Source organism: Protopterus annectens, chromosome 17.part0, assembly GCF_019279795.1.
Source record: "Protopterus annectens isolate FY-2018-M chromosome 17.part0, PAN1.0, whole genome shotgun sequence".
Lineage (NCBI taxonomy): Eukaryota > Metazoa > Chordata > Ceratodontiformes > Protopteridae > Protopterus > Protopterus annectens.
Window position 1 is genome coordinate 120,364,357 of NC_056751.1, and position 27,944 is coordinate 120,392,300.

Below are 27,944 nucleotides of genomic sequence, written 5' to 3' on the forward strand. Positions count from 1 at the left end.
TATTTTTAATGAATGTATGCAGGGCAGTTTCTCATTTAAAATACTTAACATTGTACCTTGTCTTAAAATATCCCTGTTGTTACTGTATTCATGAACTTAAAGGTTACTGCCATCAGAATCTGCCGGTTGTGTATGTGACATTCTCAGCACATACAAACGATCAGTCCTATGCATTTTTTATGCACACCGCCCAGGGTGATCTTTCCGTACCAGTGATGCAACAACAGCTTTCTTTCTCAGCATGTCCACTGTATTTACATGTAGTGAAAATGGTCAGACATTTGAAGTACCGAGACAAAGACTCAACTGTCACCGGTACTATCTAGTTCTTATTGTGCTTTTATCAGTGTCACCTGGACAGGAAAAAAAGGATCACTATGAGGCATGGAGGAACTCATGAGATTCAACAGAACTAGTTCCTTAAATATATTATAGCCCAAAGTGACATAGCTCTGTAGTCTAGAACAGAATGTGAGTTATCAACATTACAGTTTATTGATTTATTTACTGGGATAGAGCACTGATCAGATTTGACTAGTTCATTGTGAAATTATAATGAAGCAGTTCTATTTCCATGGGCTTACAAAAGCCATGTCTCTACTTCTACCTCAGTATCTTCATATATATTTGAGGTAGGAATAGCTGTATTAAGATGAATAGTGAGTCTGTACTTCAGCTTACTGTGCATGTGAAGAAAAAGACATGAAACTCCAGTGCAGAATGCATTCCTATCAATGAGGCCTAGTGATTATTTACAGAAAAATACATTTATAAATCTTTTTCTTGCCAGTTGCCTTCTGCTTAATCGCTATACATTTATAAGTTGCTAGTTAATGATCTGCAGACATGGGAGATGGATGGTATACAGAGTCATGAGTATTTGCTTTGGGCTATAACAGTCATACTTTATAAGCTGTAATTTGTGGAAGAACTAAAATAATATAAAACACGTTACCTCCTCAGGGTTTTCAAATAACATTTGCTTAAAATCCACCTTAACTGTGTTTAAAATTTTTACAAGAAGATATTCAAACAGTCTTGTAAGCAGCAGTTTATACTAATCTTAATAAAACGTGATAGTGTCTCTCTTATGACTAAAGAAAACCATTTTTTTTACTTATGTTTACTACTTCAACAAGTCAGTTGGACTGCAAGACATTTCTGTGTTTTGCATTGGTAATTGCTTTTTTGGAGTGCTTCCAGAATATACATAAATTGCTTACTTGTCAAGTTATGAATCAGTAATTATTCAAATAGATATGTTGATGTGATGCAGATTTTCATATTAGTATAAAACTGCATTTTAACTCTCTTTCTAAATTCCAGTCATTAACTGGGTGTTGCATAGTTTAAAATGTATTTTTATTTATTAAAGTGTTACAATTACACTGATACAAAAAGGGGGAACTCATAATATAACCTAGCGTTAAGACAAATGAACAGACAAGTATTTATGGGATCATAGGATTATAGGAGGTTACTAGGCTAATGACCATAGAGCCTTGTTACACCTAGCCATTCCTGCCCCAGTTTCCCAATTATCAAAACCCACAGACTGCAATGCATTCGGCATATGCCTGTGCTTTAGGAGGTCATTGTCCCACTGTACTCATCCCTCATCCCTCATTAAACCCATTATAGAGTACAACGCCCCGTTTGGTATGTACCTCACAAGATATCTGCAACAGCTGGAAAGGCAGAAATACCTCACTAAAATAATCACAAGCCTAAAACAGATGCCCTGTGCTGACTGTCTAAAAAAAACTCCAGCTATACTCTGTGGCATATCGTCTACTCAGAGGCAATCTCTGCTTAACATACAAGGCCATGTCAAACCCTGAGCTGTTGGACATGCTCCACTTAAAGAAATCCCAATCCCTCAGAGCCACACGCTCCAGGGATCTAAACCTTGTCATCACAATTAACAAACATTCTGGAGGGATAGATTCCCAACCCAGAGACTCCCCATACTCTGGAATAGACTTCCCATACATGTCAAGCAGAGTGCCTCCTTGGACCTCTTCAAAAGGAACCTTGACAATTGGATGGGAGATAGGAAATTCACCCCGGGGATCACGTCAATCACCCTGCTAGACAGGGTCCAGGGAAGTAAATATTGTGGGAAGAAATATCTAGAGAATTGTTATGGCTAGCCTTGTATAGGCCCTAGGGCCAATAGCCTAGTACCAACCTATGAACCTATGAACGTTGGAGTATCTACAAGTTGCCCCTCTCCATAAGGGACACAGGTAACCAGGAGTGAATTTGTGATTTCCCAACCATTGATCCAAACTGGATTTGAAGGGGTAATCTCTAAAATGCATATCTGTCACGCTAACATGTTTTGTTTATGTCACAGATTACGTTTAGATCTTTATATCAGATAATTCTAGTGCTGTTTGTTTTGCAGATTTGTAGCAGATCCATCAGGGCTGAATCAGTGAATGCCTTGTAGGTTTGGCATAGATTGCTCCTCAGTAGTCTGTAGGAGACTGAGAACAGGGACAGGACTTTGGGTGGTCTAGATCTGGATGCCATGTCCTTACTTATAAGTTGTGCCACATAAAAGAATTTTTTCACCACCATGGACACATGGTGATCAAAGTTCAGGTTACTGTCAAACTAAATTCCCAAGTCCCTCACCACTGGGTTAATTCTAAGGGGAGTGGTATCAATGTTGTAATTTGCAGGGGTAGTTGTCTTTCCAAAGGTTATAATTTTGCATTTTTTGCACTGAGTTTTAGGCTTTTGCTCTGGCACCAGTTATTTGTCTGTGTCAGACCCTTCTGGAGAATATCTTTATTTTTGGGAGATTCATTTATTGCACCAAGCTTGTAGTCATCAACAGATTTGGTCAGCCAGAGGCCATCTACATTTGCCTTGACTTTAGAGAAGTATATTCCAAACAGGAGAGATCCCAGTACTAAGCCCTGAGGGACACCGCTAGTAACAGACCTCTTGTTGGAGGTGGATTCCCCACCCTAACATCATGTGTCCTATCCATGAGCAATTTGACAATCCGTTAGATAACATAGGGATTAATGCCAAAATTAGCGAGTTTGTCTATAATATCTGAGTGACGTATTATGTCAAATGCTTTAGCTGGATCAAGGTAGGCAGAATACACTGCTTTTCCCTTGTCCATGGCTCTATTGACCTTCTTGAAGAAGTCACAACAAAAGGCATACACCAATAAGTACTAAAAACAAAGAAAATGTCCACAGGAGCGAACAGCAACATCTAAAAACTAATTTATTGAAACAGTACCTGAGTGCTTTCATTCCAACAATTGCAGAACTTCATCAGAGTAAACAGAGTATCTGATCTACCACATATTTAAAAATTTGATTGGGTCATACATTTGCAGAACTTCATCAGTAAACAGAGTACCTGACCTACCACATATTTAAAAATGTGATTGGGTCATACATTTTTAAATATGTGGTGTATCAGCTACTCTGTTTACTCGGATGACATTTTCCAGCTGTTGGAACAAAAAGGTCTCAGATACTGTTTCAATAAATTAGTTTTTAGATGTTGCTGTTTGCTCTTGTCAACATTTTCTTTGTTTCTAGAAGAAGTCCACCAGGTTTAGTAGGCATGATCTGCCCTTGATGAAACCAAACTGGGATAGGTACACTTTTTGAAGATTTCCTATGTCTTTGTTTATCAGGTCCATGATAATCCTTTGCATGGCCTTGCATATGAGATTAATGAAACTTATGGGTCTGTAGTTCCCTGGGTCTGTTGATGGTCCTCCATTGTGTAGCGAGATGACCATTGCAGTCTTCCATTCCCTAGTCCAAAGTCTGTCTGGAGTCTGTGGTTTAACAGAGATTCTAGTGGGCTTAGCAGGTTGTGTTTCAAGCTCTTTAGGATGTATCCTGGGATATTATCAGTACCCATTGATGCAGTGTTTTTAGCTTTGGAGAGTACAGTAAGGACCTGTTCTTTAGAGATGGCTGTGGAGAAATGGCAGAGGGTATATCTTAGGGGGTAACTTGAGGTGATAAAAGGGTGAGATTTGAACTAAATTTATTGGCCAATTCAGTATAGGGAGTTCCATTTGCTATTAGTTTAGCACACTGTTGGATATTAATCATAAGGCTGTGTACATAACTGAAAAATGCCTTTTGGTTTTCCTTAGCCTAGGAGGCTATTTTTGCCTTAAAATTGGCTTTGCTTGAATTGATTAGTCCCCTGAGATGCCTATTGAGACTGATGAGAGAGTTTTTTGTTTGTTGGGTACAGCTTTTCCAATTTCTGGACAGGATTTTTGTTCTTTTGTTGTGCAACCTGTTTATACTCTACCAAGGGGGCTTGTTTTTGGATTTTGTCTTAAGTTTATTTTGGTTTGGCACAACTGCTTGTATGCTTTTGTTTATATACTTGTACAGGATTTCTGTAAATACTTCTGCGTATGCCACAGTGTTCTCTGAGTTTGCAGAGGCTGGGAATTTTGCTATGACATTGCTTAATAGCAGGTACTTTACTTTGGAAAAGTCTTAAAGATTCTGGGGTTTGCTGGGAGTTTGGGCTTAATATTAATTTCATGGTTGTCTGAATTGTGATCTGATCTGACCAGTGAAGACATTACATGGGGGGGTACAACATTCCCCCGTATCTGTGATTATTAGATTGAGGACATTTGCACCCCCTAGTAAGTGTGCAGACTAGCTTTTCCAGAGTGTTTGTATTGACAAAATCCAGGACATGAATATGGTGTTTGGCTAAATGGAGAATGACTCCAATACATTAAAGTACATGCTATGGTCATCCTGAATCATAGATGGGTACCTATAAACAGCAAGAATAGGGTATGATATGGGACTTTACATAAAGTTAATTGGATATGGAGTCCCTCGAGCATGTCATATTGTTTGACCAGTCTTGAGGTGTTCCTACTCTTTATGTAGACTTATATACCTCCACCTCTTGTCCCTTCTTGTGTGGTAGGTGGTCTAAACTGGAAGGCATTATACCCTTGCACTGCTAGTGTGCCTTCCACAGCCTTAAACCATGTCTCAGTAACTGCACAGATGTTAACACACTTCAGGGTGAGGAGCACTTCAAGGGAGTGAAGCTTATTGTTGAGATTCCTAGCACTGAGCAGTAACACATTTAATTCATTTATCTTGAGTAGAATGTACTATGTCAGAAGGGTTATCAGATTGACATTGCTTAAAAATGTCCCTTTAGGGGTGGATAATATTTTTGCCAATATCTGAAAACCTAGTGGGTACAGGTGGAGATCATCCCTCCCAAAGCAGTGTGGTCGATCATGTCCACCTAAGCTGACAAATATTGGACTACCTTAGAATAATACCAGTGACTAAGCCAATTGTAAAAAATTCAATCATCTTCTGTTTGTATTGTGGTATCATCCTTAGAGAAGGTAGAATGGTGATCAGTGTTAGGCTCATACCTACCTGGGACACATAATCTGAAAGTTCTATCATGTCACTCTTCATATAGTCCAGGGAGGTAAGTCTCAGCTCAGTAACATCCACATGTACTATGATAGAGTCATACTGGTACTTGTGGTCCAATGTCCTGAGTGCATTTGTAATCTGGCAGATCCTTGCCCCTGATAGACAGCTGACAGTAACTGCCTCCTTGCTCAGCCTTGTAAGGGGGGCATCAGTGTGTCTCACAGTACAGTTTCCAATGACCAATATATCGGGTTGTGTGGCAGTTTGCTTTAAGAGCTTAGAGGCTGAGACATTGAGAGATGTGGTTGTATGTGTCCTGGAGAGTTTTGTCTTTGTAGAGTGTTTGGAGGGTTGTTGAGGACAGTGTATGGGAGGCCTTTAAGGTGTGGGTAGAGTACAGTTAAGACCCTCAGCATATGTGAGTTTATGTGTGTAATTCATAGTAGGTGTAGTGTGCGTGTTACTGGCGACTTCTTTGGAGATGTCAGTGTCAGTGTGCGAGAGCTTTACCTCCAAAGACAGAGTAATTTCATCTCTTGCATACTGTCAGTCTAATAAGGTGGTTGTCATTAAGCATGAGACAATCGTTACATTGTCTTAGGATGCTCATTTCCACCAGATGGTTACAGAGACAGTAGCAAAGTGCACATCCATTGCTGCAAATCCTATTTTTCGTGATCTATGAGGGGGTGGTGCAAGAGGGGTTTTAAACTAACAGAACTTGGAGATGTTGGGCTGGGGGTGAGGTCTAGGATTGAACTAAAACAACACTCTTTGGGTAGTGCTTCTCAGTGGGCAGACTAGCTGCTCTACACTCAGCTAGATACTTGAGACAATAACAGAGGAAGTTTATATGGAAAACTCTAGGTACCTTCATCTATACAGGGCACTGTAACCCACTGCTGCACAGCACAGCACAGAAATAGTAGATGCTCTGGAGAGAAATCCAATTAGTAAACATCAAAAGTGCAGTATAAGTGTATAAAAGACTCAGATCCCGCAGCAATTTGCAATTCATTCACTATCGAGAGTGAGACTACAAGTCTAAAGTCCCCAGACCAAGTAAAATACAAACATTAAAAATGCAGTACAAATTAAATAAATGAGACTCAGATCCTGCAGCAACTCATAATTCTCGCACTACTGTGCGGGATACTGCAAGACTAAGGTCACAGATCAAGTTAAAAATGCAAACAGTTGATGTCTGGTTAAAACAAGAAAAAAGTTCAGAAAAGAACAATACACAGTTCGGATTAACATTCTGAATGTTTAAAGTGTGCACTAATTGAATGGAATGATATGAAACACAGGCTAATTCAAGTTTTAACTGTGTAATGGGAATGTCTTATCAGTTTGAGCTATCAGTGCCAAGTAGAATTCGCACTGGTAGGGTCTTCCAAAGTCTAATTTGCAGTAAGGACAAAGAGCTAAAAAGCCACCAAGTTTAAAAGCACAACAAGAATTAGGTGGATGGCTGGGAAAAAAATCCAAATATAGTCAAACAGCAGTTTTAAACTCAGAGCTCTTGTAACTGGAGAGGCATGTAGGTGAATACCTTAGATAAGAAAACAGTTTCTCAGCTCCTCCCACTAATTTGCTAGATGTAATTCCTATTCAGTCAAAATGTAAAAGGAATGTTTCCTAACAGACCCTAGCCAACAACTTTTAAGATTCCAAGAAAAAAACTTGGAAGTGAAACAAAATTTAAAATACAACCAACTGTAATATAATAAGACTAAAATCAAAAAGTAATGGAAATATCCACATATTAAATGTGGAAAATTGAAAAATCATTCCAGTCAAACAGCAGTTTTAAACTCAGAGCTCTTTCTGAAATATGAGGCCTAATGTTTTGCTTTTGTGATGAGTACATAAATGAATGAATCTTCTTCTTCTTTTGGCTATTCCTGGTTTGGGGTCGCCATAGTGGATCACCTGTCCGCTCATGATTGGCAGTGGAGTTTTACAGTGTCGAGTTGCCAGCTCGGCGCCCAACCTTCCACAGAAGTTAGACACACGCACATACCCACACCTAGGGCCAATTTGGAGTGTCCAATCCACCTACAGCATGTCTTTGGGATGTGGGAGGAAACCGGAGCACCCGGAGGAAACCCACACGACCACAGGGAGTACATGCAGACTCTGCACAGAAGGCGCCCCAGCCGAGGATCAAACTGGAGAACCTCTTGCTGTGAGGTGACAATGCTAACCACTGCACCACTGTGGCTGCCCCACATAAATGAATGAAAAAAATGTATAAATTTAATATGTAAATAAAGCACCTTACTCCATGGAAAGGATGCTTGTCTAGCATTAGACCTTAGAGAGTGACATTCTTCCATCAGCAGTTCAAACCTTCAGAGAGATTTTTCTGGAAATGAGGCATGCCATGGCCTGATCAGTTTGATCCAAAGGAGAATACTATTATCCCTCTCCTTTGTCAGCCAAGGGAGGTGCTCATAGATGCATTCTCTCCTCTGCGGCACTTGAGATTCCTGTACTTATTCCCTCTATTCCAACTAATTCCAGATTTCATCACAAAGTTCATGGAAGGAAAACCAAAAAACTGCCATTGCCCCATGGTAACCACAAAGGGCTTGACTTCTAAGATCTGTAACAGTAGAGGGAATCCTTCCTGGTTCTTAATATGTCCTTCAGGATAAGGGGAGGAATTTCTTCTACTCCAGGTCTTGTATTCTAAAGTATTCCTCTCCATTCCATTGGTTTTCCCAGAATGAGTTTCAGAAACAGGTGGAGCTGTCAGGAAGCCCATTACTTGAATCCTTCTTCTCTCTAAGTGAAAAAGGTTCTTATTTTAGATGGAGTGGTACCCCACACTGCCCTAGTCTTTTGATTGTCAGGTAATGCTGATATATTTCAGACACCAAATAAGTAGGATTATTCTAACTAAATTATTCTTTTAAATATTAAGGAACTTAATAGAATGATAGAATTAGTCAACGAAAGAGTTGATGAAGAGTTGATGTAGATGCAGGACACTTGAATACAGCTAAATGTGCCCAGAATAATTTGAAGACTGATGGGTTGGTTGACCTGAATTTTATTACTACATTTTCCTCGGACACTTCTTTGTTGAAATCTATTTTTTGTAAAAACTGGTGTTTCTTGTCCAAGGATCAAAGTGTCAACAAACATATTACTGAATATCCCCGGATTACTTTCCGGAGAGGTATGAACTTGAAGGATATATTAGAAAATAGCAAACCTTACTGTCACAAACCACATTGTGGCATGTATAAATGTGAGAACTGTACTTGGTGTAAATACATCAAAGTGACTAATTCAGTAATAGTTGGGAAGATGAAAATACACATTAATGATAGATATAATTGTAATACTAGAGGGGTGGTTTACTTAGGGCTATGTTCCCAGTGCTCATCTTTTTATGTGGGCAAAATGGATAGATCCCTAAAAAATAGAATTTATGAGCACTGTTATGCCATCAAAAGGAAGAACATTAATAATGCACTAGCTAAACACGTGCTTAGCTTTCCTGGACACAAATTTTGTTTTTTAATAATTGACAAGGTTTCAGATAATGGTAGAGGTGGTCCTATCTGTTTAAAACAAGAGGAGAAAGAGGTTTTGTGGCAATTAAAACTAAATGCTGCAGTTCCACCAGGGCTCAATGATGTAGTTTCAATTAAAAGTATCTTGAAACTAAAAGCCTTACTAAGATGAAAGATTTTTCTCATTAGGCATATTCTGTTTAAACAGATTTTATTTTCATTTTTTTGAATGAATTTTCTGTGTTAATGTAATGTACACTATATATATTTATTAGCCTTGCTGACTGTTTCTTTAAAATGAGGTGGGTTGTATGTTTAATTGATGACATCATTATTTTAATTGTATTTAAGGTTTGGGATTTGATTTTTTATTGTCTGAAGAAGTTTACAATATTCAAGTAAACAAAAGCGCTAACTTTAAAGTGTGTTGGTTCCAGTGTGGTTTTTCTCTTTTTTTGTTTATTTCAGTACATAGTTTTTGTGTATTTGTTTTTCGTGGTTTATGGACGAGAATTCCATAACTGGAACGCAAGTATTGTTTGAGAGCCATGATATAGTCCCTATGAGCTCCGAACAAGGAACTAGTAGTGATTCGATTGCCATGGGGAAACTAACAGCCCTTATTGAGCTACTTTCCCAACGAGTGGATTGCTTAGCTCACCAGGATGCGACAACCCTACCTCAGAGTGAAGGAAACACCATGCCTTCGGGCGTAAGGAGTGCAGCACAGAATTCGGCATCCGGAAGTGGCGAACGAACCCTGGGATCGCAGGATCGGGGAAATACTATCAGAACCCTAGGATCACAAGATCGGGGAAACGCTGGATCAACAGTTTCCAATCCAGCTGCTTCACCTCTGAATGAGGTCCGGACACCTGTTTTGGATGACACGAGGAATCGTGTGGGCTCCAGTATGGTTAATTCTGCTGCAGTAAGTGCATTGACTACTTTACCATTTTTGAATGACTGGTTAAAAGAGCCAGCCAGTTTTATTTTTAATAACAATGATAATGAACAGTGCAAGTAATTCAGCACATTATGAGGACAACAACGACACCTTATCTAGTAAATTGAAATTATATGACTTTAAGCTTTTTAAGTTTAAAAAACTACAAATTGAAATTCAGTATTTGTCTGAATGTATCAGAAGAAAGCAAGTACCCAAAGGATTAAGACAATGGAAGTATCCCATGGGTGTAATTGTGAATTCTCTTTCCCATAAAGAACTAATATGTCTGTTTTATAAACAAGGTGTGGAGTACATGGAATGTCTTGTAAAAGACTATGTTCGTCAAATTGATACTTTCAAAATTGAGTTAGCAGACTTGGATAAAAATATCAGGTCTGATTTGGATTTTCCTAGATACAAGTTTGACTTTTTACGTATTTTTTCAAGTATGGAAAATGTACTAGGCAGAATTATAGAAAATAAGGTGAAAAAATTGAACAGAGATTCTGTCGCATATGAGAAAGGTTAAGCTTACCCTTTACCACCATCTAATGGTAACAACAGGGGTAGGATAATAGGGGTCAATAATGTACCTGTGGACACAAGTGAAAGTAATAATGATGATGTTGAAGATGAATGTCCTGGTGCCACACAAGTGAGACGTAGTGAAAGAATAGCCGATAGGCAGAGAAATTCTCATTCTAAACAGGATACTAACCAAAATGATAACCAGAACCAGGGTTTTCACACCCGTGGGAGAATTGTTTCTGGTGTACAACAGAACCAGAGACAGAAACAAAATCACTGGAGGAAGAAAAAGCAGAACAGGAGGAGGCGATAACTCCTACCTGTACGTTAAATTTGAACAATGATTAGGACACTAATGATAATAGTCAGGGCCTACGTATTATGTTAAACACCACAGGGGATTTCAAGATTTTTAATTATTCCTCATTTGTACCGGATTTGATGCTCATTGACACATTAGCTAAAGGTCTCACTTTTGTGCCAACTTGCAGAAGTAAAATAGAAAGAACACTTGTAGAGCTTAAAACCTTTACAAGGAAACTCAGTTTGAATGTTTTATTGAGTAACACTTCTAGCCTTAGAAATGATTTTAAAGTAGCTAGTGTGTTTAACCCAATTTTACATCCTACCATTGCCCTTTTTGAGAAAGTCTGTGAGAATGATTTCAGGAACACGATTCATTCACACGGACCATTTGATTCAACTGAATCTGATATTACTCAGGTGGAAAGGGGTGCACTTCCTTGGTTAAAATTTGCAAACATTCGAATTATGAAACCAGATAAGGGGGGTGGACTGGTTTTCATGGATAAGGATGATTACATCTCCAGTATGGAATCTTTACTTCACAGTAAAGCTTATTTGGAAGTCTCTTTAAATGAGGTAAATGGTGTTTACCGTAAACTTTCAGGGTTCATTAGAGATCTCTTCATAGATGGGCGGATTGATATGGACCTGTTTGAATATTTAGAGATTCCTTATCCAATTACCCCAAGTTTATTTGGACTTCCAAAAATTCATAAAAACTTAGAAAAGCCCCCCTTTCATCCGATTATTGATGGACGACAGTCGCTAACTTATGGTTGTGCAAAATATGTAGATCTAAAGTTAAAGGAAGCTTTAACGGGGGAGACACAGATCTGCAGGGATTCATGGGCATTCTTAGAAGCCATTAATAAAATACCCTTTGATGAAAATCTCAACTTCCTCACGATTGTTGTATGTGACCTATACACCTCCATTCCACAAGATATTGGGTGTGAATGGGTAAGGGATTTCTTACTGGAGAAACATCTGGAAGGCCAAGTTATTGACATCATCATTTATTTGTTAGAATTAGTACTTAAGAACAACTATTTTTTGTTTAATAAACACCTGTACTTACAAAAAACTGGTGTAGCCATGGGTTCTCCCTGCGGTGCCACTTTTGCCAACGTGGTTATGGCATTTTGGGAAAAACACCATCTTTTTATTGATTCTACATTTAAGAATAAAGCTGCATGGTACAACAGATATTTGGATGATATCTTTATTTTATGGAAGGGTGACAGTGTTTCTGCTAGTAACTTTTTGAATAAAATGGAGAAACAGACTGACTTCTTGAAGTTTACGTGGGAATTCTGAACTGATCTGGTCTCATATTTAGATGTGGAACTAAGAAAAGATCCAGTTAGGAAGAGTTTCACTTCAAACATTTTTAGAAAGTTAACATATTCCAATGCCTTCCTACACTTCTCCAGTTGCCATACACAACATCAGAAGAGAGAGGTTGTCAAGGGACAATTGGTTAGAGCCTCCAGGATGGCAACTTTGGATGAAGATTTTCTTCACGAATGTGACATTTTAAAGGACATGTTTGTGAAGCGTGGTTACCCCATTAGGTTGATCAACAATTTGATTGAGGAAGTTTTGAATAAAAGGATCGGTGGTAGCTTCAAGCTGATTTTAAACAGAATGATAGAATTAGTCAACAAAACAGTTGATGAAGGAATACAGGTAGATGTAGGACACTTGAATACAGCTAAATGTCCCCAGAATAATTTGAAGACTGATGGGTTGGTTGACCTGAATTTTATTACTACATTTTCCTCGGACGCTTCTTTGTTGAAATCTATTTTTTGTAAAAACTGGTGTTTTTTGTCCGAGGATCAAAGTGTCAATAAACATATTACTGAATATCTCCGGATTACTTTCCGGAGAGGTATGAACTTGAAGGATATATTAGAAAATAGTAAACCTTACTGTCACAATCCACATTGTGGCATGTATAAATGTGAGAACTGTACTTGGTGTAAATACATCAAAGTGACTAGTTCAGTAATAGTTGGGAAGATGAAAATACACATTAATGATAGATATAATTGTAATACTAGAGGGGTGGTTTACTTAGTGCTATGTTCCCAGTGCTCATCTTTTTATGTGGGCAAAATGGATAGATCCCTAAAAAATAGAATTTATGAGCACTGTTATGCTATCAAAAGGAAGAACATTAATAATGCACGAGCTAAACATGTGCTTAGCTTTCCTGGACATGAATTTTGTTTTTTAATAATTGACAAGGTTTCAGATAATGGTAGAGGTGGTCCTATCTGTTTAAAACTAGAGGAGAAAGAGGTTTTGTGGCAATTAAAACTGAATGCTGCAGTTCCACCAGGGCTCAAATGATGTAGTTTCAATTAAAAGTATCTTGAAACTAAAACTGAATAAAATTAACTGGTCTGTCCAACACAATAAGACGAATACAGCCCCAAGAAGGCTGAAACAATCCCAGTTGAGATAATCACGCACTGGCACACTAAGACGTTAAAACGTAGAATTCCTTCTTTAATACAAACTGTTAAAACTGTACAAATTCACAAAACAGGTTAAGCGCTTTCATCTACACCCGTAGATTTCTTCAGAACCATTTGAAAGAGCTTAATTACATATTTTATAGTCTCCTTTATCCAATGAAAACATCACATTAATTAATTAAAAGACAATTGATAACTAGCCATAAAAAACAACTTCTTAAAGTGCACAGTGTTGAATTCCCTCATTACTAATACTTTCCTCTTGTGACTTAATTCAAAAATATATATATGACAGTATTAACTTAAAATGAAATATATTCATATTTAAATATTATGTATTAAATTACATTGAAATATATTTTATAAATAACTATTAAAAACTGCACCAAAGCTAAAAACTGTTTAAAAGCTTCAGAATAAATGACTACTTTAGCATCACATTTTTATATTGACATAAGCACCATAATGAGAAATATATCCTGGACAATAAATTATTTTTTGTCCAACATAGGTTTTATGGATATAGTATCATTGAGCCCGGGGCTTTCTGATGCATTCAATTTTATTTGCCAACGTGTCTCCTTTTCCATTAATTTTTTCTTTATATTCCCTCCCCTAGGATTCACTAGGATATGTTCAAGTATACCAAACTCAAACACCTTACATTCATTATGTGCTTCACAATGTCTCCATAATGCATTGTTTCCATCATGTTTTCTCATCTTATAACAGCGCTCATAAATTCTGTTTCTCAAGCAACGTGTGGTCATTCCTACATAATAGCATGGGCATGTTTGACACTTCGCTAAATATATAACATTCTTAGTTCTACAATTCCCCTTGCAAAAGGTGATGTTTGTCTTGTGTATATTGCCCAAAATTATACTTGTTTTCCCTGTAATGAATCTGCACTGATTACATCTACCACATTTAGTTGTGCCATGCTCACTTTTTGTAATGCCCTTCATCTTATTTTACCTAGATTTTAAGTTAAGGCCATTCCTATACACAAATGTGGGTTTCCTTCCCACTATATTGTATATATTATCATCAGTTTCTAATATATTCCAGTTCTTTTCAATTGCATCCCTAATTTTACCGACCTGTGGGGCATATTGTATGACACACGCTCTTCTAAATTCTTGAGTAACCGTGCCTGAAAAGTCGCTATTAACCATTTTGTTTCCCAGTATAGGCTTATATTTTTTCCCCATTCCTGAGTAACATAATTTACCACATCCACTATCATCCCCTTCGGATATCCCCTTTCCTTAAACATCATAGCTATCTTATTCAGCTCTTCTACCATATCTTGATAGTTAGATGTCATTCTTGCTGCTCGTATACATTGTCCCTTGATGATGCTTTTTTTCTGGTGTACTGGGTGACAGCTGTTAAACTCTAAATAGTCATTACTAAATGTGGCTTTTCTGAATAGATTAGATTTAAATTTGTGTCCATCTATAGTAATCTTCGTGTCCAAATATGATATGCTTTTTTTGTCCATAGTAAAGGTGAATCTTAAAAAATCATTCCTGGTATTCAAATATTCAATGAATGTCTTTATTGTATCTACCCCACCTTTCCATACCATAAAAACATCATCCAAAAATCTCAAATAGCATCTTATATTAGTTTTCCATTCAGAGCCAAATATATATTCTTCCTCCCAGTTTAATAGAAATAAATTAGCAAACATGGGGGCACACGCCGCCCCCATGGCTACTCCCTTGCTTTGCTTGTAGTATTCCCCCTGGAACATAATAAAATTATTTTTCAGGACCATTTCCATAAATAACATAATGATACTTATTTTCTCCCATGTTAAATTACTATATTTTTGTATACTATCCTGAAATCTAATAAGTCCCTCTTCCTGTGGTATACTTGAAAACAAATCAACAACATCTACTGTCACCAATATACAATCATCAGAGATAAAATCATTGTTAAGTCTCGCCAGGAAATCCCAAGAGTCCTTCACTATATGTGGGATATTTTTATATGTGCTTTTCAACCAACCATCTATGACTTTCCCTAATTCAAAAGTTTTGGAGTTACTCCCTGATATTATAGGCCTGAATGGGGGTTCCTTCATATCCTTATGCACTTTAGGTATCCCCACTATATTGCTAATAATGGGATACTCAATTTTCACATAGTTATATAGATCAGTATTGATTCTATTCTCTACTAATAAATCTTCCAATATCAGATCTATCTTATGATTAGCTATATTAACTTCGTTGATGGATGTTAACATATAATTCCCTGAATTAAATAATATGTTACTTATTTTATTGTTATAGTCTTCCGTGTTAAATATAACTATGCCCCCTCCCTTGTCAGGCTTCATTATTCTAATTTTGTCATTATTTTGCAACTCCTTCATAACTTTATTTTCATTCTCAGTTAAATTAGTAACATAATTCCTACTTTTGTCCATAATGGCATAAAGTTCCTTGAGCACCATCCTCTCATAAGTGGCTAGGGTATTATTCAATGGAGGGGTAAAATGACTGGGTTGTCTAAAGGATTCCTTGTTCAGTGTTTCCTTCCCTTTGAAAAATATAGCCAGATTTAACTTCCTTAGATATTTTTTAAAATCCACTATATAATCTATAATATTCCCAGTATTACTGGGAATAAATTTCATACCTTTAGATAGTAAAGAGAACATATCTTGGGTAACTTCTACATTAGTATAATTATATATACTGAATTCTTTCCATCTATAATGTATATCATTGTATTTAACTATTCCTTTCTCACAATTTCTAGGTGTGCCTAGTCCCATTTTCTTGGTAGAATGTTCTCTTGATATTGCCATCTTCTGTGTCTTTCTTCCTCCTTGCCCCCATATCCTCTCATTTGTGTTCCCTCTAAAAAATGATTGGACTTATTCCCTCTAAAAAAATTCCTATTGTTATCAAACTTGGACTGATTATAATTTCTATTATTTCTATTATTGTATCTCACTATCCCATCATCTCATAATATGTACTTGAAGCTAAGACAGCTAGTTCAGAGAGGATAGTGAGATACAATAATAGAAATAATACAAATTATAATCAGTCCAAGTTTGATAACAATAGGAATTTTTTTAGAGGGAATAAGTCCAATCATTTTTTAGAGGGAACACAAATGAGAGAATATGGGGGCAAGGAGGAAGAAAGACACAGAAGATGGCAATATCAAGAGAACATTCTACCAAGAAAATGGGACTAGGCACACCTAGAAATTGTGAGAAAGGAATAGTTAAATACAATGATATACATTATAGATGGAAAGAATTCAGTATATATAATTATACTAATGTAGAAGTTACCCAAGATATGTTCTCTTTACTATCTAAAGGTATGAAATTTATTCCCAATAATACTGGGAATATTATAGATTATATAGTAGATTTTAAAAAATATCTAAGGAAGTTAAATCTGGCTATATTTTTCAAAGGGAAGGAAACACTGAACAAGGAATCCTTTAGACAACCCAGTTATTTTACCCCTCCATTGAATAATACCCTAGCCACTTATGAGAGGATGGTGCTCAAGGAACTTTATGCCATTATGGACAAAAGTAGGAATTATGTTACTAATTTAACTGAGAATGAAAATAAAGTTATGAAGGAGTTGCAAAATAATGACAAAATTAGAATAATGAAGCCTGACAAGGGAGGGGGCATAGTTATATTTAACACGGAAGACTATAACAATAAAATAAGTAACATATTATTTAATTCAGGGAATTATATGTTAACATCCATCAACGAAGTTAATATAGCTAATCATAAGATAGATCTGATATTGGAAGATTTATTAGTAGAGAATAGAATCAATACTGATCTATATAACTATGTGAAAATTGAGTATCCCATTATTAGCAATATAGTGGGATACCTAAAGTGCATAAGGATATGAAGGAACCCCATTCAGGCCTATAATATCAGGGAGTAACTCCAAAACTTTGAATTAGGAAAGTCATAGATGGTTGGTTGAAAAGCACATATAAAAATATCCCACATATAGTGAAGGACTCTTGGGATTTCCTGGCTTAACAATGATTTTATCTCTGATGATTGTATATTGGTGACAGTAGATGTTGTTGATTTGTTTTCAAGTATACCACAGGAAGAGGGACTTATTAGATTTCAGGATAGTATACAAAAATATAGTAATTTAACATGGGAGAAAATAAGTATCATTATGTTATTTATGGAAATGGTCCTGAAAAATAATTTTATTATGTTCCAGGGGGAATACTACAAGCAAGGAGTAGCCATGAGGCGTGCCCCATGTTTGCTAATTTATTTCTATTAAACTGGGAGGAAGAATATATATTTGGCTCTGAATGGAAAACTAATATAAGATGCTATTTGAGATTTTTGGATGATGTTTTTATGGTATGGAAAGGTGGGGTAGATACAATAAAGACATTCATTGAATATTTGAATACCAGGAATGATTTTTTAAGATTCACCTTTACTATGGACAAAAAAAGCATATCATATTTGGACACGAAGATTACTATAGATGGACACAAATTTAAATCTAATCTATTCAGAAAAGCCACATTTAGTAATGACTATTTAGAGTTTAACAGCTGTCACCCAGTACACCAGAAAAAAAGCATCATCAAGGGACAATGTATACGAGCAGCAAGAATGACATCTAACTATCAAGATATGGTAGGAGAGCTGAATAAGATAGCTATGATGTTTAAGGAAAGGGATATCCGAAGGGATGATAGTGGATGTGGTAAATTATGTTACTCAGGAATGGGGAAAAAAATATAAGCCTATACTGGGAAACAAAATGGTTAATAGCGACTTTTCAGGCACGGTTACTCAAGAATTTAGAAGAGCGTGTGTCATACAATATGCCCCACAGGTCGGTAAAATTAGGGATGCAATTGAAAAGAACTGGAATATATTAGAAACTGATGATAATATATACAATATAGTGGGAAGGAAACCCACATTTGTGTATAGGAATGGCCTTAACTTAAAATCTAGGTTAATAAGATGAAGGGCATTACAAAAAGTGAGCATGGCACAACTAAATGTCGTAGATGTAATCAGTGCAGACTCATTACAGGGAAAACAAGTATAATTTTGGGCAATATACACAAGACAAACATCACCTTTTGCAAGGGGAATTGTAGAACTAAGAATGTTATATATTTAGCGAAGTGTCAAACATGCCCAAGCTATTATGTAGGAATGACCACACATTGCTTGAGAAACAGAATTTATGAGCACTGTTATAAGATGAGAAAACATGATGGAAACAATGCATTATGGGGACATTGTGAAGCACATATTGAAAGTAAGGTGTTTGAGTTTGGTATACTTGAACATATCCTAGTGAATCCTAGGGGAGGGAATATAAAGAAAAAATTAATGGAAAAGGAGACACGTTGGCAAATAAAATTGAATGCATCAGAAAGCCCAGGGCTCAATGATACTATATAAATAAAACCTATGTTGGACAAAAAATAATTTATTGTCCAGGATATATTTCTCATTATGGTGCTTATGTCAATATAAAAATGTGATGCTAAAGTAGTCATTTATTCTGAAGCTTTTAAACAGTTTTTAGCTTTGGTGCAGTTTTTAATAGTTATTTATAAAATATATTTCAATGTAATTTAATACATAATATTTAAATATGAATATATTTCATTTTAAGTTAATACTGTCATATATATATTTTTGAATTAAGTCACAAGAGGAAAGTATTAGTAATGAGGGAATTCAGCACTGTGCACTTTAAGTAGTTGTTTTTTATGGCTAGTTATCAATTGTCTTTTAATTAATTAATGTGATGTTTTCATTGGATAAAGGAGACTATAAAATATGTAATTAAGCTCTTTCAAATGGTTCTGAAGAAATCTACGGGTGTAGATGAAAGCGCTTAACCTGTTTTGTGAATTTGTACAGTTTTAACAGTTTGTATTAAAGAAGGAATTCTATGTTTTAACGTCTTAGTGTGCCAGTGCGTGATTATCTCAACTGGGATTGTTTCAGCCTTCTTGGGGCTGTATTCGTCTTATCTTGAAACTAAAAGCCTTACTAAGATGAAAGATTTTTCTCATTAGGCATATTCTGTTTAAACAGATTTTATTTTCATTTTTTTTTTAATGAATTTTCTGTGTTAATGTAATGTACACTATATATATTTATTAGCCTTGGTGACTGTTTCTTTAAAATGAGGTGGGTTGTATGTTTAATTAATGACATCATTATTTTAATTGTATTTAAGGTTTGGGATTTGACTTTTTATTGTCTGAAGAAGTTTACAATGTTCAAGTAAACGAAAGCGCTAACTTTAAAGTGTGTTGTTCCCAGTGTGGTTTTTCTTTTTTTTGTTTATTTCAGTACACAATTAAAAGAGATTCCACAACTGTTGAATGAATAACAGATATTGGAAAGAAGTAGTAAATGTATGTCTTTACCAAATTTTCAAATTTAAATTAAATTAAAAAAATATTCAAAAGTAGATAAAAGCAGCAATTATTAGAGACTAAAGGATATTATTTTTTTAAAGAGAGATGAGTGTGTTGACAAGAAAACATTACATTTGAACTAAGTCTTTATATTCTTAAGGAAATGAGAGAATGGGAGATGACTGATATTTGTGCATTACATGTATCCGTGGTGGTGGTGCTGCGGTAGCGCTGTCGCCTCACAGTAAGACGCTGTCCTGTTCGACTCTCAGCTAGATTGTCTTTTGCGTTGAGACATGCATGAATGGGCATACGTTCGTTGAAGGTTGTGCGTTAGGGCTGGCAACTCAGCATGTAAATATCAACTGTCAATCATTAGCGGACCAGAGTTCCGCTGTGGCGACCCCTAACCGGGAAAAGCCGAAAGACACAACAACAACATGGACTTTGTACATTAGAAAATTCAAAAGTAACAAATTTATGGGGAATCACAGCTTGACACATCATGTCAGGAAATTATGAGTCTTATTGGCCTTAAAGAAGCTTACCAACTGTACAGTGGTTAGTGCTGTCTGACTGAATAAGACAGGATATATTTCTCATAATCAAGGAAGTTACAAGATGGGTAGCACTAGCAAAGCACCATGAATGATGACACATTTGCATAATATACTTCACTTCCTTTTAGATTCCATGTTAACTAATGGGCACGTCTGCTTACATCAACACAGAAATAAATATGTTGTAAGACACCTTGTCATACATTTATATAACATTTTGTGCAGCTTTTCTCAGTGTTGTTTAGATGTTGGCTGCAGCCTTCATTATCTGCCAGAGATAAATCCTCCATCCAGCATCTGTCATTAGAAGAAGGAGTACACAATTTTTCTGTCAGTCATGCTCTGTCCATTATTTTTACAGACCATGTCCCTTCCCAACCCTAGGTCACAGCAGCGAAGATGGAGGCCTAGCAAGCCATCTGAAACTGTAGCATTATTACTGGAGCACAATCAGCACAGAATGTAAAGGATTAGCAAAGTCAGAATATGCTTTAAGAAGAACTAGGTAGCTATCTCATGTCCTTTCAAAATCAAGAAATAATAATAATAATACCTGTTTTAAGCCAGCCAGAACGGGAAGAAGCAAGTTGAGTAAACTACAAATTAGCAGATTGAAACCTTATGCTTGATCCTTCCCAGAGACAGCAATTCAGTAATGTTTCACTTTTTTAATCTAATTTTTTATTCCTCCAATATCAGTACCAGTTTACAGCTGACTAGTTTTGTTTTCTTCATCCTACCAGCCTACAGCCACTGTGGTAGGTCAAGGATCAGCTGCTGAAGGGCTATTATCCTTGAGAGTATTTTGTGTTCTACACCCCCTCCCTGTGGTGTTGACTGGTGCACTGTGGAAACAGATGCATAGCTGGGTCCCATAGTGGCTGTATGCTTCTAAACACACACACACACACACACACACACACACACACACACACACACACACACACACACACACACACATACGCACACATGCACACATGCACACACACACATACACACATGACCCACACACATACGCACACACACACACACACACACACACACACACACACACGCACATGCACATGCACACACACACACATATGCAAGTACACACACATACATACACACACACATACACAGACACATATATGTGTGTGTGCTAATATACAAATACACACACATAGACACACACACACACACACACACACACACACACACACACACACACACCACACACACAGACACATACACACACATGTACACATGCTGGCACACATGCATGCGCATGCACGCACACACACGCACACATGCATGCACACATACACGCATGCATGCGTGCATACACACACATGCACACACACACACACACACACACACACACACACACACACACACACACACACACACACATGCTCATCTGCATGCACGGGCATGCATTATCTCTCAGCTGTACAGCTGCCACATTGCTTCACAAGGTGAAGAAATCAGTATCAGCCCTTTGTGTTACTTGGTCTTCAGCAAACAGCTGCTGCACAAAAGGTCTTGGCTGCTTACTCCCAGGACCCTTCCCCATTTCAGTTAATCTGCTGTCCAGATGAGGTAACACTCAAGCCAACCCAGACTAGCTATTAAGGTTTCAGTTTGTGCTAGTCATCTGAATTTATTGTCTTCTTAAAGAACAACAACGGGATTTTATTATTAAATGCTTGCCTTCTCTGTCCTTTTTCTCCCTGTTTACAGGCCCTGCTATGAATAAACAGCAATACAGCATTTAAAATATTTTAAATCAACTGTTTCAATCCACTAGAACAGTACCTTACCATACTATGGTGGTTTCACTTGCAAAAAACGTTTATCGTGCCCTGGAAAAGCTTACTGCAGTCCCCAATTCATTGATGTCATCAGTGCCAAGGAATACAGGTAGTTTTCTGGCCAATTCCCTCCCCAAACTGACATCATGACAACCATCCTAAAAACCCACCTGTGTTGTGATGTCACAGCTCCCTGGTCCTTCCTCTAGCCATGCAGAAAGTAAAGGCTAGAACAAGTAAACAGCACACAAGTAAAGTCTCCTGCTGTGAGCTGTCAATCACAGCAGGTAACAGCTCAAATTACCCATAGCAATTTGACAGATAGGAAAGTTAGGTGTGAAGGGGGATGGGAGATGAGTCAAAGTAGTACAATTCAGGTTTCACAAAAGACTGCAATTTAACCATTCTAAAAAGAAACAGCAGTAAAAAGTACTTTGAAAGTCTGTTCTGAGGCATTTGTACTGTTTGTTTTTTAAGAAGTCATTGAATGGCATGAAGTGCTACTTAAAACTGACTAAAAGACAGCAGCGTATGCATGTAAAATGAATGCAGTGAAAGGAGTTTTAGGAAGAAAGAGGCCTGCATGATGTAATTTTTTTACAGACAAGCACTGCATTGTGGGGTACCTAGAAGCAGACTAAACAATCAGGATCACTTCAAGATGCTAGACCTCATGTGGTCAGGCTCAGAATTTACATATAAAATATTTTAAAAACTGTAAATAGTCCCAGAGTGGTGTTAAAATGTAGGAAACACCAAACCATGATAAAATAAACATGTTCTTCGAATCTGTGGGTAAAAAAATAAGACTTGAAGTATGGGTAAGATATTCTGTCTCTACTGGACCTCTGTAACTATTTTATTTATTATTTTTCATTGACCCTGTTTATTCCACTAGGCTCATAGATTCTTTTCATGAGAGACCCATGGTGACATTTATACTACTAGGGGAAATTGGTCCAGGACAATGGGGAACTTCCCTACTCTTTACAGTAGGAGGAAGAGATTGGGTGTTACACATCCTGACTTCCTGTTTCCAGTCCAGGTGTCGAAGCAGCCAGGAATTTGGAAGTTAATAAATGTGTTGAAAAATGAAGAAAAAAATAGTAGAATCACTACCAGAAATGTTTTCAGGTGATGTGAGAGCAGAGAAAATGTTGTCTGCTGATGGTGAGGAGATCAGGAAGGAGATGGAGCTAAATGCAGTAGTGGAGATGGATTCAGAAGAAAATTTACACAAAAACCTGTTTGAAATGGCAGAAATGGCAGAAAAATGTGTTATTTCAACCCTGCAATCAGGAGGGTTGTGGGATGAGTACCTGAAGGTGCTAGTTAACTAGAGTGAGCCAGAAACTGGAAGTGCTATATCCTCAAGTGGTATTATGGGTAAAATAGAAGAGGGAGAAAAAGAACCAGATAAAGTTCCAGAAAAAAAATCCTATGCTCAAACAGTGGAAGAAGGCGCTAAGGAGAAGATATGGATAAAGGAAGTAAAGAAAAAATATGTTGTTTGGGTGAGCAGTAAAAAAGAAAAAGGCCTGGGCAGATATGAAGTATGGGACAATGTTATTGCACCTCTGGGAGTAAAAGCTGAAGAGTTAAGAGCTTTCACTTTAATTAACAAATACACTTTTTGTGACTTGTTTTTTGAAACTGGCCAGGCTATGGAAAACTTTTTAGGGGCCTATAAAAAAAAGAAAACAGACTTTCCATGGTCAGAATATGTTGTGCAAGCTTTTTTCAGGCAAACAAAAAAAAAATAATCTTGATTCAGTTTAGAAATGAAGTGGGAGCAAAAGAACTGAGAGGAAATCTGTTGACAATAAGTAAAGAAGTGGTGGACACTACTAAAATCTATGATGAAAGAGGATTATGGACTAAGGGTTGGGAATGGAATAATTTTAAAAATGGAAAATGATAATGTGATACACATACCTAGTATTATTAATGTGCATGGTAATATATGTTTTGTGAGGTACAGAGGACAACTAAAGACTTGTTAATTTTTGGGGAAAAAGTGATCATTTGCTTAATGAATGTGACAAAAAGATATTAGTTACATGGTCAGACACGTCATAATGCAAAGAAATGCAGTAATACAAGGCATCCATGGTTAGAATGTGAGGTAGAAATACAAGAAAATGAAAATGGAAATGAAAATAAAATTATACAAGAAAAAGAGTAAAAAAGAATGCTATACAAGAACACACAAGACAGCTAGAAAAAACATAGAAATGGTATTTAAAGGGAAAGACAACCAAAAACAAAAAGAAATAGAGACAGATAAAACAAGTGAAGAAGAGTCAGGGTGTTATGTAGTAAAAGGCAAGAAAAAATCAATAGGAAAGAGAGTTAGGGAAAGAAAAGGAAAATATAAAATATAATGGTAAGAGAGAATAAGAAAGTAAGGGATAAGAAGATTGTTCTAATAACTGTTCTGTAAAGCTGAAGATATTAGCTGTAAACATGAACAGTATGAAGAATATTAAGAGAAGAATTATTATTTTACAATGGTGTGCTGCCGTAGATGTTCAAGTAATAGTATTAGAAGACATTAGAATGCTAACAGAAGAAGAAAGGGTGTAAACAGAAAAACTTTGGGATGGTACTGTTATTTGGAATATAGGCAAAGAAACATGTTCAGGTGCATGTATACTATGCCAACACAATATAAAAAATATTAGCTATTACAATAGTAGAACTGGGCTGAATAACAGTAGTAGATATAAGATGGAAACATGTGTATATAGACTAATAGCTTTATATGTGACAAAAAAAGAAAGAGAATGTTTAAAAGTATGCCTAATTACTTCTGTGTTAACATGGATATAATAATGACAGGTGACTTTAACTATAATTTGAGAAATAAAAAGAATAGTTGTGATGTTAAAATGGTTACTGGAATTATGCAAAGTGGAACATTAAAAATATGGGAAAATAAACACTGCACTTACAAAAGAAATTAAATTAAAACAGAAATTGATTCTTTTTTTATATCAGACGGCCTAAAAGTTATACATAATGGGTCCTCTGACCGTGTGCCAATTTGGATAAGAATTCATGAAAATTAGGAATGTATTAAAATATGAAAAGGCATAAAAAGAGTAAATGAAAAATAGATTCAAGAGAAAGAAGATAAATTACAGAATTATGGCAACAACATATCAGTATGAGATATTTTTATAAAACTGGACAATATGGTGGCTTCAATTCAGAAAGAAATACAAAAAAAGTATTTTTAGAAAGTATAGAAAAGAAAAGGAAAAAAGAAAAAATAGAATACAAAATGTTAAGTAAAAAAATATTCAAAGACTTGATAGAAAAGAAAAAAAACGTTTTATGAAAAAGAAAATGAATTATATAGAAGAAATCAAGATAAGGTTAATAAATTGTTATATAAGCAAAATATTGCTTACAAGAGAAAAAAGAAGTAGCACAATACTTATGTAAGATAATGAAAGAAAGATAAAAAGAGAATTAAAAAACAAAGAAGGGAAACAAGAAATACATGAACTATTTAAAGACTATGTATTAGATTTATATAATAAAAAAGTATAAAGTTAACATAGAACAAATTTATAATGATGAAAAATTAAATAAGATAATGAATATTTAGAGAGAAAGACAAATATAAATGAGTTGAATGAAATCTTGAAATATATTAACATTAATTCAGCTACAGGTTTGGATGGAATTGAATATAGTACATATAAAGAAATGTATGACTGGCAAAAAATGGTGTTTATAGAAGTAATGAACGATTGGCTACAAAGAAGAATTAAGTATAAAGAACGTAGCATGGGTGTGATATATTAAAGAAAGGAGATAAAGATGAAATAAAAACTGGAGACCAATTACACTAACACAGATTTATATGATCAGAATTTGTGTGGGAGAAAAGGAAAGGGGAGTCAAGACCTATTGTGGATAATAAGGGAAGTAAGTGATGATACAGGCATGAACAATGGGAAGACATATAGGTTTTCATACAAAAGAAAGCATATTTAATAAACACCACAATAATAGGTAAAGTAGCTTATATTGCAAATGTTTATATGATGCCAATGAAATATGAAAAAGAAATTATGCAGGCATTTTTTTCATTTATTTGGAGGTCAAGACTGAACTTAGTTAAGAGGGCACTTTTGTATATGAAAGATGATCAAGGGGGATTGGGGCTGATAAATCCAATTGTGCATGCAGCCTCTTTAAGTATTTATAAAGTACTTAAAGGAATAATGAAAAATAATAAAAATTTGACAGAAACAATAATGTATTGTAAATATAGAGAAATTTGGGAAGAAATGGAAATGAAAAAAGATGTAAAAGTGTTATTAATGAAAAAATGAAAGAGTTTTACAGTAAAATTGTATTGTGGAAATTAAAAAAGAATGTGACAGAAAAGAACAAAGAAGAATGGTATGTTAACATTATGATATTCTATCATTTGGTGGATCCATGGAAAGAGTTAAAGATAGACTAGAAGGAAACAATAATGATGGGATACAGAAATTATTAAAAATTTTAAAGAATGCAATTATTTTTTGTAGAGGTTGTCCATATAAAAATTACAAGTGGAGGCAACTATGCCATGCAAGAGAAAACAGGACAGAATATGTAATAAATGTAAATAATTGGAAACAGATTTTTTTTAATGTGAGAACATTAAAAAAACTGAGGAAAGAATTATGTAAACATGATTTGATTAAAAGTTATTTAAATTCTAAAATGTTAAACAAGGAGATGATAGAGTTTTATGGGACAAGATCCCAGAATGAAGCTAAGAAAATGGACAGAATCATATTCCATGTAACATGGACTATATGGAATGAAAGACTTAATGAAATCAGATACAACTGAAAATGGACATTGACAAAAATACTGGAAAAATACAGTTTTGGTTATGGGTAAAAGAGTGGGGGGAAACACTTAAAATGGAAATATCAATATATCGAATTATGTTAAAATATGTAAATATTGTAAATCTGTAAATAAGTACATTTGTAAAACTACAAATTGTATATATATATATATATATATATATATGTATACAAATAAAAAAACCCTACTCATTTCAGTAGATGCAATGAGATCTTTTACACCTACATGAGCTGCCACCAACTCAGGTAGATGGGGCTTCAGTTTAATGTATTATCTGAAAGATGTCACACTATGGAGTGCAGCACCCCTCTCCCCACCTTATGTTGCACTGCAGTATCAGCAATCCATCTTTCTGGTGTGGGAATTGAACCCACAACCTTCTGCAGCAAAGACAAGGGTGCTACAAGTTGTGTCTCAACAACTACTCTGTTGTGCATTAAAATAAGCTACATGCAACAGTACACATGAATTGCCTGTAAAGAAAATTAAATGTTTACCAGTAATTAATTATTATCTTGAATATGAAATCAAATGTCATGAAGCTGAGCTTAATCAAATTTCATTAAGCTCAATTTAAAAAAGGCATATTTTGTAATTTATAATATTGTTGCAGAATGTAAGTGTACTCAGAGGTTACAACATGAAGACAATATCAAAATGTAAATGCACAGCTCTGTACTACAGTTAACCTTTTTATATGATGTATCATGTATGTTTTAGAGCATGCATATTTAAAAAATACAAAAAAATGACTCATTTTAAAGAATAACTTACAAGTAGAGCCTGCTAAAATACACGCTATACTTAAGTCTATCCTGAATTTCATTTTAATCTTTTTCTAGGTACTATGCTATTTGCTGTCAGCCATTAGTGTACAGGAACAAAATGACACGTTTGCGTGTAATACTTATGCTTACTGGCTGCTGGGTGATTCCATTTTTCATTTCATTCCTTCCCATCATGCAAGGATGGAATTCCATTGGGATTGATCACATTGTGAGTATTTTATGTCAGAATGTTGCAGTTCAGACC

General features: G+C 35.8%; 1 protein-coding gene across 1 annotated transcript in view; it reads left to right on the forward strand.

Moving 5' to 3' along the window:
- Positions 1-27,944, forward strand: part of LOC122791409 (5-hydroxytryptamine receptor 4-like) — a 449,172-nt gene that overhangs the window by 263,863 nt on the left and 157,365 nt on the right. Inside the window, exon 4 of the mRNA XM_044059157.1 lies at positions 27,755-27,908. Within this exon, the coding sequence (XP_043915092.1) occupies positions 27,755-27,908 (154 nt within the window). The remainder of the gene's footprint in view (positions 1-27,754; positions 27,909-27,944) is intronic.